Raw genomic sequence first — 18,821 nt, forward strand, 5'->3', positions numbered from 1 at the left:
TCATCATTTCTGCTTTTATCATATTGTAGTTCTTGACAGCTTAGAGGTTCTTTTTAGTATCTGGTGTATGAGCAACTATATAGAGACATTTTTTGTATGGAGGATTTCTCTCCAGCCTCCTAGGTTTTACAGTCAAATAGGTTTCCACTGCCAGAAATCCCTCTCTTATATTCGAGAGTGACTAATCACCATATTTGATTGAGCAAGCATCTTACCTAAACATCAAATAGAACTATAAATGGTTACCTTAAAGCATTAAAGAAGGATTTTACACAGCTTCTTGCATTATATACCCTAGAAACCGTAGTGAAAATGATTTCATATATGTATGCATAGAGAGAAGTAACACCTAGTAGGACAAAATACAACTCAGAGATTTATTTGGAATGATTATCCTCTTCTCAGCAGGAAAAAAAAAAATCCTATATGGTGAATAGTTTTTAGTTTTCTTTTTCCTTAGACATTCTATGCACATATTCTCCCATTTGCTTACATTTAAAAGCATTCATACTATAAGTTGTGGTAACATAAGTCCATTACTTACAAAGAGAATGATTTAATTAAAAAGTATGCATTTATTTAGTAGCTTTGCACAGAGCTATTTTAAAACTTTGGCATCTTTTTGCTAACTTACTATAAAAGCTTATTTCTCAGTAGAAAATTATTGACTTCAAAACAGGAACTAAATTTACTCAGGCCAACATTCTCAGCTAACCTGCATCAACTCTGTTGACTTCAACAAAACAACTACTAGCTGCTTCTGTCATTCTGCAGAAAGCAAGTGGAATGAAATGATTATGTAGACTAATATTGGAATTTGGCTATAAAAAGCAATGTGAGACAGAAGCCTTGAAAATGCAGTCTCTCCAACTAATCTTTGGCCAGAATTTTATTTTTTAATCTAATAATATTATACTGCAAAATGTAAAGGGTTTCATTTTTCAGTCTGTGCGCCAAGTAGGCATTTTGGTACAGAAACACACTGGGAAAAAAAGGGTTATTCATTTTCTGAGGTCATTGGAAAAAGACTAGTATGGAATAACAGCAGAAAGACATGTAGGCCATATCGTTACCCATTCTGCTATTCATTTGCCATTACATATTCCAGGATTAAGACAGACTTTTCTCCAATGCCTTTGTCAGCACAGACAAGTATTTAATGTTCAAGCCCTACCTAAAAATGCACCTTGTTCCTAACCCTTGCACAGGTGCTCAGTAGCTAAGAACAGTTCCACTGAATTCAGTTCAGCTATTCTGGTTTGTACCAAAGAAGAAATGAGCAATTAAATTCTTCTTCTAAAAAAAAATAAATAAATAACAAAAGAGGGCATGAAAATACAACTGTTAAGTTATATTGTAATTACACATCGTAACGAAGTTTTTTTCTTCTCAGACTTTGCATTGGTCCCATGTGGGAAGTGATACTTCAAATGATAAATATCTGAACTGTAGCATTCAGAGGGGCACTTGTAGGCATCACAGCTAGCACTCCACAATCTGTGACCCTCTGTGTGTTTCCTATGGAAACCAGACATGAAGGGTTCACATACTAAAGACTATCTTTGTCTAAGGATTGTCAGAGAAAAGGTTTCAAGTATACTTTGCTTTACAATTTGTATCAATACTTGACAAACTAGGAACACCTGTTTACAAAAGAAAGCTGTTAACCTCATGAAAATTTACTGAGTAGTTTATACTAAATGACTTCTTCTCAATTTCATAATTTGGAGTTGAATATACATGCTGTATAATCCTCATATTCACAGCATAGCTGCGAGTCTCAGGTTTAACACATACAGTGAGATGCAAACATAACCTTGTTCTTCAAGGTAATTAAAAAGATGATCGAGCACATTAATTCTTTGCTAATCAGATGTAAATCACAGATGACTGGCAAGGCACAATGAAATAGCCTCTTGAACATTAAGAAAACAGGAAACCTAAGATATGCATTCAGCTGACAAGAAAGCTGCAGAAATTTATCACTACAATAAGGGCAAAGATTTCACAAAGATTATTTCTTTTTTTTTTAAGCAGCCCACAATTTCAAGCAGCATTTGGATCTGTAGGCATGTACTCTCCACCACTAAAGAGATGTACGCATGTGCATACACGCGTGTACATGAGCATGAAATGCAGTGGTTACTTGGGACTCCCTACATAAGTCACGTTGTCAACAAAAAGCAAATATCTTCCAGATTTGCATACCAAACAGTGCATCAGCAGAATGTTAGATTTTGCGAGACATGTAGTACTGCCATCATCAATAAACCACAACTTAAGCGAACAAGTTACAGTTTTCCCATACTAGAAAATTCCAACAGCTGACATCAAAGTTTCCATCATTGAAAGTTAGTTATCCATTGCTGGAGTTTCCTATACAATGCAGAAATCTACATTAGAGCATCTGTTTGTTACTGTATAATAGTGTTTTTGCACAAATCACCGTCTTGTGTCAAATAACTTTGCCAATGATAAACATTTTAACTGAGGTAATTAATATGCTAAATAATTGATGACCTTATTTATGGTATGGTAAATATGCAAAAAGAAGTTCTGCAGAAACATTTCAGTATTAAAGTTAAAAGTTAAAACTGACAAGTGAATTAACTACAGTGATGTTGACAGTGATCTTTACATATATCCATAAAAATCTGCCAAACCACCCTCTTATTTTCAGACGAGTAACCTTAATATACTGGTGCCAGTTATTTCATAAGTACACCTACTTTACAAGTAGATCTGTGGTTTATTTATAATTCCTTTATCAAAGATTCTTTAATCCATATAAAGGTGTTCTATCCAAAACAAAACAATTGAACAATTTTTACATCACTTGTTTCATATTTTCACCTAAAATACTTAAAATTTACAAAAAGCTTAATTTTAATAAAAGAAAACATCAAAACAGTCATATCTGTCAGATTTGATAGCTCTACAGTTTAAGTGACTAAGATAAACTACTTACGCATTGACTAAATCATTTCTAATCATAATTAGTTTATGTTCTTGGACTTTGCAATTGAGAATGACAGCAGTACAGACTGTCCAGAGCTAATTGCTATAAATACGCCAGATGTTGTAAAAATCTGGACATGGGAAAAACGAAGAAAATACCATAAGAATGCAGAAATATATGATTTAATGGTGTAACCTATATATTTGGCATTTTCGGTCGCAGAAATATAGTAAACATCGAGAGCATTTATTAAGAATTGCAAAAGGCTATTTCCCTTCACAATTTCTGTTTGTCTTGATTCTATTAGGTTTGGCTATAAATTTGAAGTCTTGTTTAAAGGGCACTAGCACATGGAAAAAAATTACAAGCACGTACTTGTGTATGCACAACACAACACATAGGGTTATCCTGTTTTTCATTCTTAATACAGCTAAGAGCACATCCCTTAAATGGGGAAAAAAGTATTAACATTCTACTGTTCTTAGAATATCCCATTGTATCAAGCATACCCAAGATAGAAATAATGATGTGAATAAACTTAATTGCTGTCAAATTCAAGCACTCTGACCTCACATTATAACTAGACACACAAGAGTTGAGCACTGAACTAAATTTTGATTCCCTATAAGCTTTGACACATTAAAAAAAATGAACAGGAATGCTATGCAACAAATATATCTTAACTGCTTAGTATTTCTAATTTTACAAGAATTGCCATAAATAAGTTTCAATAAATTAAAATATAGAGAACATACTATCTTACCCTGTCGATATAAATTCGAAGATATCAGAAACATCCTAACTAGCTAGTATTTTGTATATCACTACCTTCTATTGGTTAAAGATAAGAAATGACCAGTTGCACAGGTATAACCTATACCTGACTAAACAGCTAGTGGGAATTCTAGTTCAGGTTAAATAACAATTAACCTCTGAGGGAACCGAATCTGTTTTGCTTCCCTCATCTTCAGTTATCACAGTTTATTACCACTAACCTTATTTACATTTATGCTCAAGCACACGTCTACTGCTGTTACGGATGTAAAGCTAAGAATCCAGTCCAGAAACAGCAAAACAACTATCTATGGGATATTGTTGGCTCAAACAACTGCTACAGATAACAGTGCCATGGTCTATTTTGAAGAAAGGCTTCTTTTATTGTAGTTATGAAATGATTCCAAGCCAGACTGGTGCAGCTGTTAGGAAATTATTTTCCAGAACATCTATGCATATATTCAAAATATTACCAACCATTATCGCATGATCTTTCCATTAATTCTCTTTCAGGGTCCAAACCCATGAAACATCTTGGCAAATAATCACTCAGCGCTTATGGTTGCTTCTTAACAAGATGCTTCAAACCCAATACATCCCTTTATAAGGTTCAAGGTTTTTCCCCCCTTCAGGTATTTAGCTGAGGATACAGAATGCCAGATAACCTTCAACAGCCTTATTCAAGCAGATTCATAGCAGATTCAGAGCATGATAACAAAACAAAAGTTTTTCCCTGACAGTGAATTGCTCTTAAAAAAAAAAAAAAACACGCTCTTCAAAGCAAAATAAATCAGCTTACTATTAACGGGTAGAATGCATAGTGTCTACTTCTTTTTAAAGGTACTCCTCCAATAAGCATAAAATACATGATCTTGAGATCTGTCCACAATCTAGATTCCACAAGACAGACAAAAAGGGTGTCTGAGAAATCTGCACTACCATCTACGTAACTGATGTTGACCTGCGCCTAAATTTGTTCACTCAGTGTACCAAAACAATCCTAATTTGACTGTAAATACATCTAAACCCACATTGTGTACACAAAACTTAAACACTGAAAGGTCATTCAAATACTTACCTCTTTACAGAAAAGATTTTTTTCTAAAAATCTATAATACACTCCATTTCTAATCATATCTAGAAATTTGGCTAAAGTAGTAGCAATTGTTTCTCTGAATGTTCAGACAACTCCCTTTTCCAGACTCTAATAGGGCCATGTCACTTGTTCAGGACAGAAAACTGACCAAATACTGGCATTTCAGCAGAAGAGACAATGAATCTGACAGTCAACTCAAAGATCATAACCGCATTTAGATAGTACTTGTATTTCACATGGGTCTATCATTTTGAATTCTCTTCATAATGTGAGTAGATTAGAGTAGCTAAGCTTTATACGATAAATAAGATACCAATAGATTCTTTCTTTCCTTTTTTTTTTTCTCGCCATAAATACACTTTAAGGTAGTAAGTCATCATCTAAGCTTTAAGGAAAATAAATCTAGAAGTGAACTATCCCATAGAGAAGCCTGCTGAAGAAACACTATTTGAAACTGGCACAGATTCTACTGTTACTTGAAAGTTAGTGCTGTTCTGTTTGTTATCAGCATTAGAGAACTCTGAAACAGCAGTAAATTAGGTGCTTTCAATAAAAAGAAAGGAATAAAAGCTGACATCTGCATTGTTTGGAGCACAAAAATAAGGTATTATACTATTATTCATAACTCAGTTATTATATTACATATGAATCAGATCTTTGCTGTTTTTCCCTCTTTCATCACATCCTCCAGTAATTTTCTCACTGTTACTTTATGAAACAACTACAGTATTTAACCTTTTCTCCTCTGTAACCCTGCCTAAAATTCAGAAATTATGAGATCATCCCTAATTAACAAAATCATTTTCTTCAACTGCAAAAGCATATTTAGTATTACCTCAATTAGTATTACCTGAAGAATAAATGTATGGTAAAACACCATGGAATCAAGTGATTTTTAGTGCTGTATTTCTTGCTACCTATGATAAATGGTTTCTTTCCTTGGAACGTAATGTTCTTCCACTATATGTCTGGTTACTTACCCAGATTCTTGACCAACATACAGGATTTGTACATCAACATCAAATTGGAAACATCCTTGCTACTCAAGATTGAGTAATATTATCAAGGTATTGGTGAACGCAAATGGGAAGTGGTCAGTTTTTGGTTTGAGAGAATATTTGGGAGGGCAGTATAATGGAAAAAGTAGATAGAGTAGTTCTATATCTTCTGGGAATGTCAATCATACACTAGCATCTCTTTAAAATCACAAACATGATAGCTATCCTAGTGTCTGGAATGCAATGAAATGAGGGGAAAAGTGTGAGAATAGGCCATGCTTGAACTCTTAAGACTGAGAATCTAAGCAAGACTGCCTAATTTCAAGACAAAATACTCACAAGAACACGTCATGAGGCCTTAACATGCTAGGGATTCACAAGATGGTGCTATGAAATAAAATCTTTCTTCTTTAAAGGAACAGGACATACAAGAAAAGAGATCTCAGCTGATTTTTAAAGATGTTTGATACAGAAAGTATTTACCATCAATTACTTTTCAGCATGGAAAGCACAAGTTGGAATAGTTTTTTAATATTTATCCTCAAAGTGACTTCACTCAGGTTTCAGTTCACTGATTCAGTGACTGATTTCAGGAATCAACCTCTTCACAAGACAAATACGCAAAAAGATTGTGGAGAAATTCATTATGTATCTTAGAAGTTATTACTAATTTTACTTTTCAGTTGGAACACAACAATAAGACTGCAGTCAAAGTCTAAGAACATCTTATTTGATGTCTTAGATGAATCATGCTAAGCAATAGGTGTTCTGAAGTCTCATTTTTAAGAGGATCATCAGTGCGAAAGCTCTTAATACACTGCTTTACTCTGTCAAGATTTCTAATACCTCCAGCTACACTGCCTGATATGCCTCAAGGTAGATCTTCCTTGTCTCACACAAGGAAACACACAGAGCATCATAATGAGTGCATGAGAGACTGACATCCATAAGGTGCTGCCTGTGAAACATTCCTCTAATGTCTGATTATACCAGGACCCAAGCATAACAGTCACAGTTAATGATGTCAGCTGCCACAGCAGTGTGCCCCAGGCACTCCTCTCCAAGGTCATTCAGCAGTGTGTTGTTTTTTTTTTCTTCACATCTATGTTTATTGTTGCAGAAATGTAATTATATCTGTCCACTTCGTCCAGGCTTTTGAGGATGCATAATACAAGTCAGTAAACATGAAACCTCAAAATGCAGCAATCCTTAACACCTACAACCATACAACACTTCTGTTGCCCTTCTAAAAATTAAAATCTCACCTTTATTATTTTTCCATTTTAGGTCACTTATGACAAAGATCACTCAAAACTATACCTCCCTGGAATGAGGAGTAATACCTAATCCTAAAAATAAGGCTTTACAGATTGACAGTTAAACAGCGGGTATATGTAACAAACTGTAGGAATTCAAGGTCTGTCAGTGACTGGAGGCTAGTACAGAAAGGATTACTATTGCAAAAATTTGCATTTGAAAAGGGGAGTGGGAGGGGGGTCTACAGTCACAGTGAGCATACAATTTGGAAAAGACAGTTAAGTTATGTGATCATCAAAATAACTCCAGTGAAGAACAAACAGCAAAATTTTACCAGGTCACCACACTCCAGAGCAGTATGTCTTAAGGCAATTGTTTCAGGTCTTGTTAAGAGCAAATGCAGATAAACACATAGCCTCCCCACCTCCCATCCCCAGGTAATTCAAGGAAAGAACTAATAATCCACAGAGTCCTATTCTTAGAAGTACACTCAGCTGGAAAGATAGGAAAGAAGAGAGCTTTTTCTTTTACTTCTTGTAATTTTGGTTACATTCCTGTGACATTTCTATTTAGGTCTCCACAGAGTTGCTATGAAAAACTTACTGTCCGCTTCTCTATCTAGCGAGATTTGTGCTTTCAAAGTTCCATTGCTGCCTACCTAATAAGAGTGCTCTGAATGTGCACATAAAATACAAAAATATTCACGCCGAGGCCTATTTGTTTTTAAAAGGGAAATAATTCTTTTACATCCTATTTCTGCACACCAAAGGGTTTCAGAGCAAAACACACCCTAGACAATTAACTGTGGCTAATTCTTACCAGCACTTCAATCAGCTCTAAATGTCTGACAGCACATGTGCTCAGCCTCGGGGCTTTCAGTTAACAGTACGAGGGAAGTATGTTGCAACTAAACCAGCAGAAACTTGAAAATATTTCTCAGCTATGGAAAGAGATAAGGCATAGATAAAATTACCCTCAGAAAAATTTAAAATATTTTGTTCAAACCACAGGAAGTCATCAAGATGAAGAAGCATGCCACACTCTGGATGCTGAATCTCACTAATTGGCCTATACAAGTCAGAACAGCACGGAAAAGAAACAGCGCAGAAAGCACTGTTCCAACTCCCACACGTGCTCTTACGCTCAGCAAAGAAGGAAGTCCATAGTTGCGATGTTCTTGTGCACATGCAAGAAAAATTCTGACAGACAATGCTATCCTCTAAAGAAATTGAGAAAAAAACACCAGTGAAGACAGAGGTCATTCTTGCTTTCTCACTGGTAACACAGCAAGGTCATTGTAGACTGTAACACCAAACCATTTGCCTAGCTATTTCTTCGCATGCTGTTTTCCCTGACACCATCCTAGGACAAGAATGTTTCTGTTAATAATTTTTAGACACTTATATTCACCTCCAGCCTCTTTGTTCCCTCATGACATTTCCTGGAAGACATTTCCTTTGCTATCTAAGGCCTATTTTTGATACTTAGGTAAGGTGTGCTCAAGTTTCTGAGCAAAATGCAGAGCTAAGAAAACTATGAGAAAGCCATGTAAGATATAAGTTTGGGTTCCTTTTAACTAGTCTCTTATTTTCTCTCTAATAATCACCACCTCTGAAGATAGTTTTGATTTTTACCAGTACTTTTATTTTATTTCCCTTTCTCTTATCACATTATGTGTGATTATTCAAATGAATATTATTTGCATTAAAAATAGGGGGGAAATGGTATTTTGTTAATGGGTCAAAACTTCAAACAAAACTTCCAGGACAGCCAAACAGTTCCTGGTTTTATTGCAAGTTCAGTGAAAAGTTTGCCTGACCAGCACCACAAGTCCACAGGACAGCGGCCAAGGCCTTACTTGCAAGTTACTCAAAACTTTTGTTTCAATTGAAATTTGTTGAGTGAAAGCAATACACAGGGAGAGGTATTATTCCCAGTTATTGAGAAGTGGTCAGAAAAGACAAAGAAAAAATAGATATGAAAATACTTAGTGACAAACGGACCCTACTAGTCTGATATTGGACAGATTATTGAGATACATCCACGTATCTACCTTTAGTATTCTACTGGTATCTTGTATTTGAATTTGGCATGCTACAAATGAGCAATTGTGACGACTTCAGCAGTTCAACTTTATATTCTGTCCACTTCATAACGTCAGCTTCGCCTTCACTACAGAGGGTACATAATAGGTCCACAATTCAGCACTGAATGAGAGTAAACTGGCAAGACAAAAAAGAGCTATCGTGAATCACAGTAATCTGTTCATAAGCGCAGACATGAAGCTCTTCTCACATGAAGCTGTGGTGCTTTTTAAACGTGCATGACCGAAGCAGCGCCTATATTAGTCTTCAGAGACCCTTGGGGGTCTCTGAGAAACCTAGAAGTTACACTGAACAAAGCACCACAGTCAATCTTACTGAAGAATGGAAGTGAAGTGGCCAGCAAAATTCATAATGCTTTAAACACAATATCCTCTACCCATCTTAAAGATACATATATATTCAAAGAAATAGAATGACTGTAAAATAGCGTCAGAAAAATATGAGCTTGAAACTTCACCAAGAGGAGTAGATTGCATCTTATGTTATGGAAACATACACATTAAATCTGTGCATATTGAATCCTTCCTTGCATACCCTACTTAATCTCAAAATTACTTTTTATAAAGATAGCCAGGCTGTTTGGACCTCTGTTTCTTCTTTCTATTCAATGCCAAAAATTAAAGGTAGAACTCCAACTAAATTACACTACGGTACTATATTATTTGAGGAAACCCACATTCAGTACACATCCTGTACTGAGATGAGGGTGTTTGCAGGAGTGGCACAGCCAAATGTTATTATTATGTACTCTATTGCATTAGTGCTTGGATGTAATGTATTAAGAGTCAGGCAAAGCACTTTGTTACTTAAAACACTAATCCAAATCAAAACAAAACACATTTTCAGTAGTTCTTACAGAGATCCATATAAAAATGTGAAAGTTGAATTAATTTCCGTACAAATCTTCAAGCTGCTTATAGTTTATAAGCTATAGCCCCTGGAAGAAAGTGAAATATGGGTATGAAAGTTATTATTAAAGAACATTTTAGTAGATACTGACAAGTTTGACATCTTCATACATACAACACATAGTATATTCTGAGCACATGCTAATTTATGTTGTATGGTCAACCATATGTAATTATGTTCACCAATGGCAGCTCTTACCCTTTAGTTACTTGAGGTCCATCCCCACCAGAACTTCATACCCTTCCTACCATTTAAGTATTCTTTCTCCCCCTTACATGATGAGCATCACAACACATTTGAAACATGAGATTTAAATCAGGACAAGAAGAAAGCTGTCCCTTAATACAGGTAAAAACAGAGCTAACATCACAGTCCACATTATAGGCTGACCTTTTAGGATGACAGAATTAAAATGGAGCCCGGCTGGTAAAGTTCAGGATGAGTGAGAAAATCAAGCAATTTTGCATCAACATTGTCTCAGAATTAGTTTGTCATTTCTTTTAATGCATACTTTTTAAATAATCTTCTTTAACTTCTAACAGCCTACATCTGCAGACTGCAATGTCATTGTGTTACACATTGTCAAAATAAATTTCTTATATCACAAATATTCCAGCAAAATATATAAAGCTCTACTAGTAAGTGATTTAGCAAAAAGGTGAAGCCACCTATTAACTTCTCTTTAATGAATTCCTAGAGGTGTTTCTTAAAGTTTTTCCATCTAAAATGTTAAACGACTTCGTGCAAATTATGGAGGAGAGGATCCAGGGGCCTTTCCTCTAGGGACATAACATAGTCAGTGAGTTTGTCTATACTAAGTGGTTTAATTTGAACATCCTACCTCAGGATTTCTGAGAACAGATGGCAAGGAAGAACAGCATTTTGTCTATCAGTCCAGCAAAAACAATTGAACCCTGATGTGCAAAGAGTAACAGAATGTGTAAATCCCCCTGGTGATAGTTATAGACTGTAACAATTCAGAAAACATAATATACCTACTCTAATGGACAAGTAAGGGAAGAGTAAGTAAATTAATGATAGACAACAAGACTAAAGAATGGCCTCACTCCTTCTGGCAGTGAGGGTTAACTATCAATGTTAATTAATATAAAACAAGACATTCAAACAAAACAAACAGTAAAAAGGCAAAACAGTGAGATAAAAAGCTCAACAGTATTTTATTCTCTAAGTATTGAAGAGCAAATACTGAAATTCCTGAAGTTACTAAAACATATGGTGCTCTTCCATCTGAAGCTGTATTTTGCACTGCACAGAGAGCTTGCTTGCCATGAAAAAAGCTACTATAGTGAATGCAAACAAAACATTGCCACTGACTGAGGAGGGATATTACCTTAGAAATATGCATCAATATGTGTATATTTTTAATTGCATATCCAGTCATGCATTTAGTTGTAGAAACATGAAGATGTATGGATTGCCTTCCTCAAAAATCCAGAATTACTGGTCAACTGAAAAAAAAACCTTTATCGAGTTGGGGTTACTTGCAAAATGCAAATAAAGAAATTTAGAAAAGATAAATTCAGAGAAGCTAAAGCTTCTAAAGAAGCTGAAAATAAAATCACCTTTAGTAAGTTACTAACAGCTAGGAGTAATTGAACAATGTTACCATAATGAACTTAAGTAACTGTGGTTATGTAGAGGTAGATAATCTGCAGTCCTAGGACCATTACCACCTTACTCCCTTACTATACATTAATAAAGGCAAGAATAAAAGAAAGAAGAATGTATACTACTCTTTACTTCAAAAAGAAAAAAGAAGTAAAGACATCTCACTCCTGTTAATGGAACATTTTAAAACAATTAACCTTCTACTGCATTAATGAACTGTTGGATTTGAAACATCTAAACTAAGTAATGAAGATGTTTTCAACTTCAGTGAAGTCAGGCTATGTTTTTCAACTGTAACTGTAAGTGTAATTTTAAACAATGACTAAGATGCTATTAGAACGTAGGAAAGGTACAAATGAGAAAACAGTCAGTGGTATAGTTAACAAGTGTTCATGTGGATTAGTGCATGGAATAAAAGGTGCAAAGACTTAGAGTCTTTTCCTTCTAAAGAAAAAAATCTTTTATCAATTATTAATTTGTCTTTTATTGTATGAAAATCAACCAGCCTGGAAACATTTTATTGTAAACGTATTTATATGAACTAATAAAGCATTAAATGCTTAACTTTTTTTTTTTAATTGTTGTGTAGTCTGTACTTTAGACTTCAACAATTTCTTTACAGTGAACCTCACTTTTGAGCAGCTGTTCAGAAATAATTCAGATTGATAAAAACTAATTTGACAATAGCCGGTTTACTGCCCTATACCATTATTTGTGAACTACTATTGGGATTCATTTTTAATCACTAACCAATTGCTAGGTTGATTTAAAATAAGAGTAATGACAAGGCATAAGATGTAGATCAGATGTGATAGCTATCGTAACCAAATAATTCACAAAAACCCCATGAACATACATCATAAAAAAAGACTATGACACAGATGAAAACTTTGGTTCTTTCAAATCCCTTTATCACAGTCTATGTTCTTCAGCATGAATCATTTCAGCATGACAAATCAAAATGCTTAATATTACTCAAAGTTGTACACAGAAGTAGCCAAGAGCTACTACTCTTACATTTCTTCTATGTCGTCTGCTTCAGTGAAAAAACAAACACTTTTATTTCCCTTTTTTTTTTTAATGTTACTCTCATTGGTTGGTTTCTGATGTAAATCCAAGTTTTCAGTGCAATTATTTGCAAACTTCTGGTTTGAGGAACAAATCTGGCAAAGCAACAAATGCTTAATTCACCTTGTTCATCTGGCTATCTAACAACATTGATTAAAACACTCGGCTCTATGGGTTCATAGAATCATAGAATATCCCGAGTTGGAAGGGACCCATAAGGATCATCAAGTCCAACTCCTGGCACCGCACAGGTCTGCCCAAAAGTTTAGACCATGTGAATAAGTGCACAGTCCAATCGCTTTTTAAATTCAGACAGGGTTGGTGCAGTGACTGCTTCACTGGGGAGCCTGTTCCAGTGTGCAACCACCCTCTCGGTGAAAAACCTCTTCCTGATGTCCAGCCTAAACTTCCCCTGCCTCAGCTTAACACCATTCCCGCGGGTCCTGTCACTGGTGATAACGGAGAATAGATCACCTGCCTCTCCACTCCCCCTCACGAGGAAGTTGTAGACTGTGATGAGGTCCCCTCTCAGCCTCCTCTTCTCCAGGCTGAACAGGCCCAGTGACCTCAGCCGCTCCTCATACGTCTTCCCCTCTAGGCCCTTCACCATCTTCATCGCCCTCCTCTGGACACTCTCCAACAGTTTTACGTCCTTTTTGTACTGTGGTGCCCAGAACTGCACACAGTACTTGAGCTGAGGCCGCACCAGCGCAGAGTAGAGCGGGACAATCCCTTCCCTCCACCGACTAGCAATGCCGTGCTTGATGCACCTCAGGGTACGGTTGGGCACACTGCTGGCTCATATTCAACTTGCTGTCAACCACAACCCCCAGATCCCTCTCTGTGGGGCTGTCCTCCAGCGTCCCGTCGCCCAGTCTGTACGTATAGCCACGGTTGCCCCATCCCAGGTGCAGGACCCGGCACTTGCTTTTGTTAAACTTCATGTGGTTGGTGATTGCCCAGCTCTCTGATCTGTCCAGATCTCTCTGCAAATGCAGTGCAAATACCACATTTTTTATTTTTATTTTTTGTCACAAATGAGGTTTTCAGTATTTGTCTAGTTAGACAATGGTTACTGCTCTATTGCATCAACTGTGCTGTGGTGCATCTTTATAATATGTTGTCACTATCCAGTGTAGTAGAAGTTGCATATTCCTAAGTAATTTTTGTCTTAATTACCATGCCATAGGACATATATAGGGCATTACAGAGGATCTCTGTCTCTTTGAAGCTTATATTCAAACGTTTTAGGTTGAGTAACCAAAACAATATGCTAAAAATAATCCCCTTCTTTCATCACAGTTATGGAATTTTGCACAACCATTCTGCACTGGCATTAAAACAGCACTTGCACTGACATCATAACCACTCAGGCACTTGCACTGACATTGTAATGACTCCTCTGGGGCTGTTACCATATGGATGGAAGTATGAGAGACACTTCATTGACACTGTAACAGCTCCAGTGCCTGGAATGTGATGGTAATGGCTCCTCTGGGGCTGTTACCATGTCAGGGAAAATATATATGAGATACTTCCATTGATGCTACAAAAGCACTTACACCAATATCAGAAGTAAACCCACAGAAAATTGGCAACAAAACTGAAATTATCAAGCTAAACCAAAAAAAAAAGTTAAAAGCGCACAAGGAAGATAGATATTTTCCAGAGATGGGCATTTGTTTCAACTTCGCAGAAACACTCATACATACAAATACCAGAACTAGGCAACAAATAAACACACATCCCTCCAGTTAAGAAGTGGGCAGACAGATAAAGAGTGTCTAAAATTGCTCCTCGACCATAAAATAATAATAAAGGTATTGACCCTTTATGAATTGCACTTAAAATGAACTTAAGGTTACTTCTGTAGTCAGTTATGTTCCCTTAACACTTCTAAAAAAAAATAAAAACCATAACACTACAAAAACCACAGTTGTTTCTTTACACTAATTAAGAACAGATTTCTAAATAGTATTCAGACTCAGAACTATGGAATATATACAGTGCTCATACTATGAACATAATCTGCCACAGTTCTCAGTCTAGAGTCAAATTAATACTTTATGATTTCTTAAGAGAAGTAACAAAGGATTAGAAATCAAAATAAGTAATTTTCATTCTAGGCATTTTTCATGGTATACTTGAACAGTCTGGCAAGTGCTAATCCTTCAAAACTCAATGTTCATGGGAAAATTGCTGATGTAATGAATTTATTATCTGAGGCCGCAAAGTAATTAGCAATCCATGAGCAATTTGTTAAACTAAATTAACAAATCCAATTAGCTTTGACCAGCTACATATAACTAACTACAACCAAGAATTCTAATTGCTATTAGACACCTTTTTTTTTTTTTCTCCTCTTAGCATCCACACCATGGGCTCAAATTTGCCATTAAGAGAACCCCCTTTAATAGATCGATCCTGCAAGAATTGCTTTTGTAGCCTGTACAACATTACCAGGATCAAAGACCTAGTACTGAAGTTCCATGTTTATAACCTAGGAGATTTCCAGGAAATGTCTAGGAAAGCTCACAAGAGGTGACAAACACAACTCAATATTGAGTTAGAACAGGAAGGACAGCAGTCTAGTACTTCTCATCCATCAGAATGTTTTATCACACATACACATGATGAAATGAAGAAATCCCGTACTATGAAGAAGAAATGACAGAATTTCCTCTTGACTTCTCCTGTCTTATAGATCATTTCCAGGCAGCAACTCTGCTATGTAAAAATGAAATTTTTATATGTTAATTTCAAAACTGTATGTAAAATATTTCCCACATATTGACTTCACAGTTTGTTGCAAAAAATCTGGATTCAAGACAATTGTTCATATAACTGAAAAATGTGATTTCCTATATATGCTGGAATGTTTGTGCATTGAGCACAGAAGCTAAACATTAGTGAAAAGTAACTTATTAAAAAAATATAAATAGCAACCTTACATAGCGATACACTAGTACCTCAGACACTACTCACATTTTCCTGATGCAATTCTACCTTTATTAGTAGGATGTCTACTTTTGAACTCCGCTGCACTTTTCAGTTCAATTCTTCTTTTGCTTAAAATTTACCTGTAAACTTAAAGGTTTTTTTTTCAGTGTTATGCAAGAAAGTTGGCCTACAAGCTTCTGTCTTGTGAAACATACCATTAAATATTTTGACCTCAGAGAGAAGTCATCTTTGAGATGCCTAGAGAAGCCCACATTGCAGTGAAGAAACAAAACTGCTGTGTTGTGATTGAATTGCAACATCTTCAAGCCTGTTGAAGCTGACAGTAATTGTCACACACCAGACTATAATAGCAGTCAGAGAAATAAAAGACAGACAGCCTTAACCTGGAAATAAAACATCTTACAAGGGAAAAATCACTAGAAATACAGAAGACATCTGAAGAAAATTGAGGCAATAATTTAATTTAAAAGTGAGTTATCAGTGTTCATGAAGGACAAAAGCAACAGCTTTATTACATCTGCATTTTGCAACAATTTCATATGAAAATATGAAAGAATATAAAACTACAAATGAGTTTTGTGACTATCAGGAAACTGAAGATTGGATCATTCTTCAAATGTAAAATCCTGCTATAATGCTGTAATTAGAAATCTGCACCCCACTCCCCCAAACATCATACTGCCTGCAGAAAATTCACAAATAAAGCCATCAAGACAGTTGCATTTTGCTCTGCAACAGAAGCTTCATAAAATAAATAAATAAATAAATAATAATAATAAGAGTCCTTAGTACTACAAGAATTAGCAGTAAAGATTAGATTAAAAGCCTATCAAGTGAGTCCTTGGCTTTATCAACAAGCTTTGCTTGTGGTACAGGTGGAGTCAAGATGACAAAAGAAAAAAAAAAAAGGAAGGAAAAACAATTTGTACTTTGTGAGAACAGTAACTGTGAGATACTGAACATGCTTATTGCTCTGAAACTTATTAGCTACAGGAATCCACATATTGAGCAAATATGATTGCTAGGAAGAAGAATTTTAAATTTATGAACATATGCAGAAAAAGAAAATAATATATTGAGGATAAAAACACTTCCAACAAATTCAGAGTTGATGGGGAGGAACGCCGCAATGACCAGTGCCAGGAATCCTCAGTGCAAGGCTAGAAACGGAGCACAAAACCTAACACTTCAAGCTTATACAGTCCTAATAATCCTCTGCGACCATTATTTGGCTGCAGACTGGACTTCGATGCAAGTGAGGTATTAAGTGTTTACATTAATATCGAGACTAAAGGAAACATTACTGAAAAACATTTCACCAAATCATTAACAAGTACTTCGGTTCAGGGAAAAATTTAAACACATGCTGGAACTCTTTTTTTTGGTCAACAAACCTGACAAAAACCAGTATGACTTCAGCAAGTAACAAAAGCTAAAGACGAATTCCTTGATGGGAATGGAACAGTAACCTTAGGACAAGTTGGGGAAACATTAGGACGCTTGTTTGAGAAAAGGATGAATTTTAATACCTTCCCAAATCTCTTCGTTAATTTCAGTGTAAAAACAACTAAGAAAGTTAGCTTTAAAGTGTACACAGCTAACAACAACAAAATATACAGCAAACCTGTACCTGAAAAGCATTTCCTTGTTTGCATCTAAGTAACAGCATAAAATCACTCACAAGGCCAGCCTGCCCAGTAGGCAGAAGGCACCCAAGCACACCCCAGTGGCAGCTAGTCCTCAGAGTCACCAGGGCCCTATAAAAATATTTCTGGGGGGAAGCAACAGCCAATGCACATGACATAGTCTGAGAAGTAAGGCAGTATGACAGAAGGGACAGAGGCCACACCCTTACCACCACAGTCATCAATTCCCAGAGAAGTTACCCAATGCTGACCTCCCCACTTGCCCCAAAAAACATCAAACACGGTCACCGTACCATTAGCAGCGACAAAGCAGCAAGGCAAGGTGGTATTCTCCTTCACAGTGAGCTTTCCTGTGGTGTCACAGACTGAAGTGCTCCTCACAGCCTGTGCAGGTTGTGGAAACGCCGCCATTTCACCTAGGCCTAGCAGCACAGCCCTGCCCTGCTCAGTGCTTTCTGGAAACTTCCACTGCAGAGCACAGTGAGATAACATGATAGCAGGGCGCATCCCCCATTACAGGATAAAGAGAGTCAAGGCATTTTCCTCAGACTTTGTTAAGCTCTTTTGAACAGTGGAAAAGGAGGGAAATAGTTTTACCTCACCCTTACCAGGTGAGGCAGATAATAACACAGAGCAGCTGTACAACATATGGCCTAAGTATCTCCTGCTGTGCCTCACTGGTATTGAGATAACAGAATGCTAGTGGTGTTTTGTTGAAGAAAACTTCTGTGTTTTTTTGTTTTGTTTTGTTTTTCATAAGAAAAACTGCTTCAAGTTGTGACTTTACTGAGAAGAAGTTATTCCTCAGTGCTGCAAGTAAGTCTGTGTTGTGATTTGTTAGTAGTGTGGTATAAACACCTTTCAAGTATGCTAGTGTTGTGTTGTTATTTTATACAATGTAGATGCTTGTTTTGGTACTACTTGTTGAAGTTAAAAGTTGTGGTTCTGATCTACTATGTAACTTCTACACCTGGAACTGACCAAGGTGCTTGTAGAAGCTTTCCCCATTTTAAAATTTTGCTTTTTAAAATAGTATTAATGCTGCTCTGGAGTGCTGCAGGGTAAAGGGGATTGAGGGGGCAGGTGTCACCGAGGAATGTGTGTCACTTCCCTGAAGGGATTTAGGGATCGTTAACACAGAAAATGTGTTTACTAGCTAATTAAATCTGTAATATTATACCATGTTATGAGATGTCTAGCAGAAAATGGCAGTACAGATAGTTCTAAAAGTCTGATCCGTTCAAAAAAAGCCTTGTATACTTAACTGTATTGATTTCTTTCAGCTTGTGTTCTATTTAGGGAGGTGGGGAGTGATAAAGACATTCAGGTTCTTCTGCTAAGCTGAGGGAGAGGTTGTGCTGGGTAATTCAAAAAAATGACCTGACCTAGGTTGCGTGGTGAGGTTTCTTTTGTGGTGGT

General features: G+C 36.3%; 1 protein-coding gene across 1 annotated transcript in view; it reads right to left on the minus strand.

Annotated features, from left to right (window-relative positions):
- Positions 1–17,829, minus strand: part of CDH8 (cadherin 8) — a 360,605-nt gene extending 342,776 nt beyond the window's left edge. Inside the window, exon 1 of the mRNA XM_080552795.1 lies at positions 17,696–17,829. Within this exon, the coding sequence (XP_080408921.1) occupies positions 17,696–17,698 (3 nt within the window). The 5' untranslated portion in view covers positions 17,699–17,829. The remainder of the gene's footprint in view (positions 1–17,695) is intronic.
- Between the last annotated feature and the right edge of the window lie 992 nt (positions 17,830–18,821).

The sequence above is a fragment of the Anser brachyrhynchus genome (genome assembly GCF_964034855.1).
Source record: "Anser brachyrhynchus genome assembly, chromosome: 12".
Classification (NCBI taxonomy): Eukaryota; Metazoa; Chordata; class Aves; order Anseriformes; family Anatidae; genus Anser; species Anser brachyrhynchus.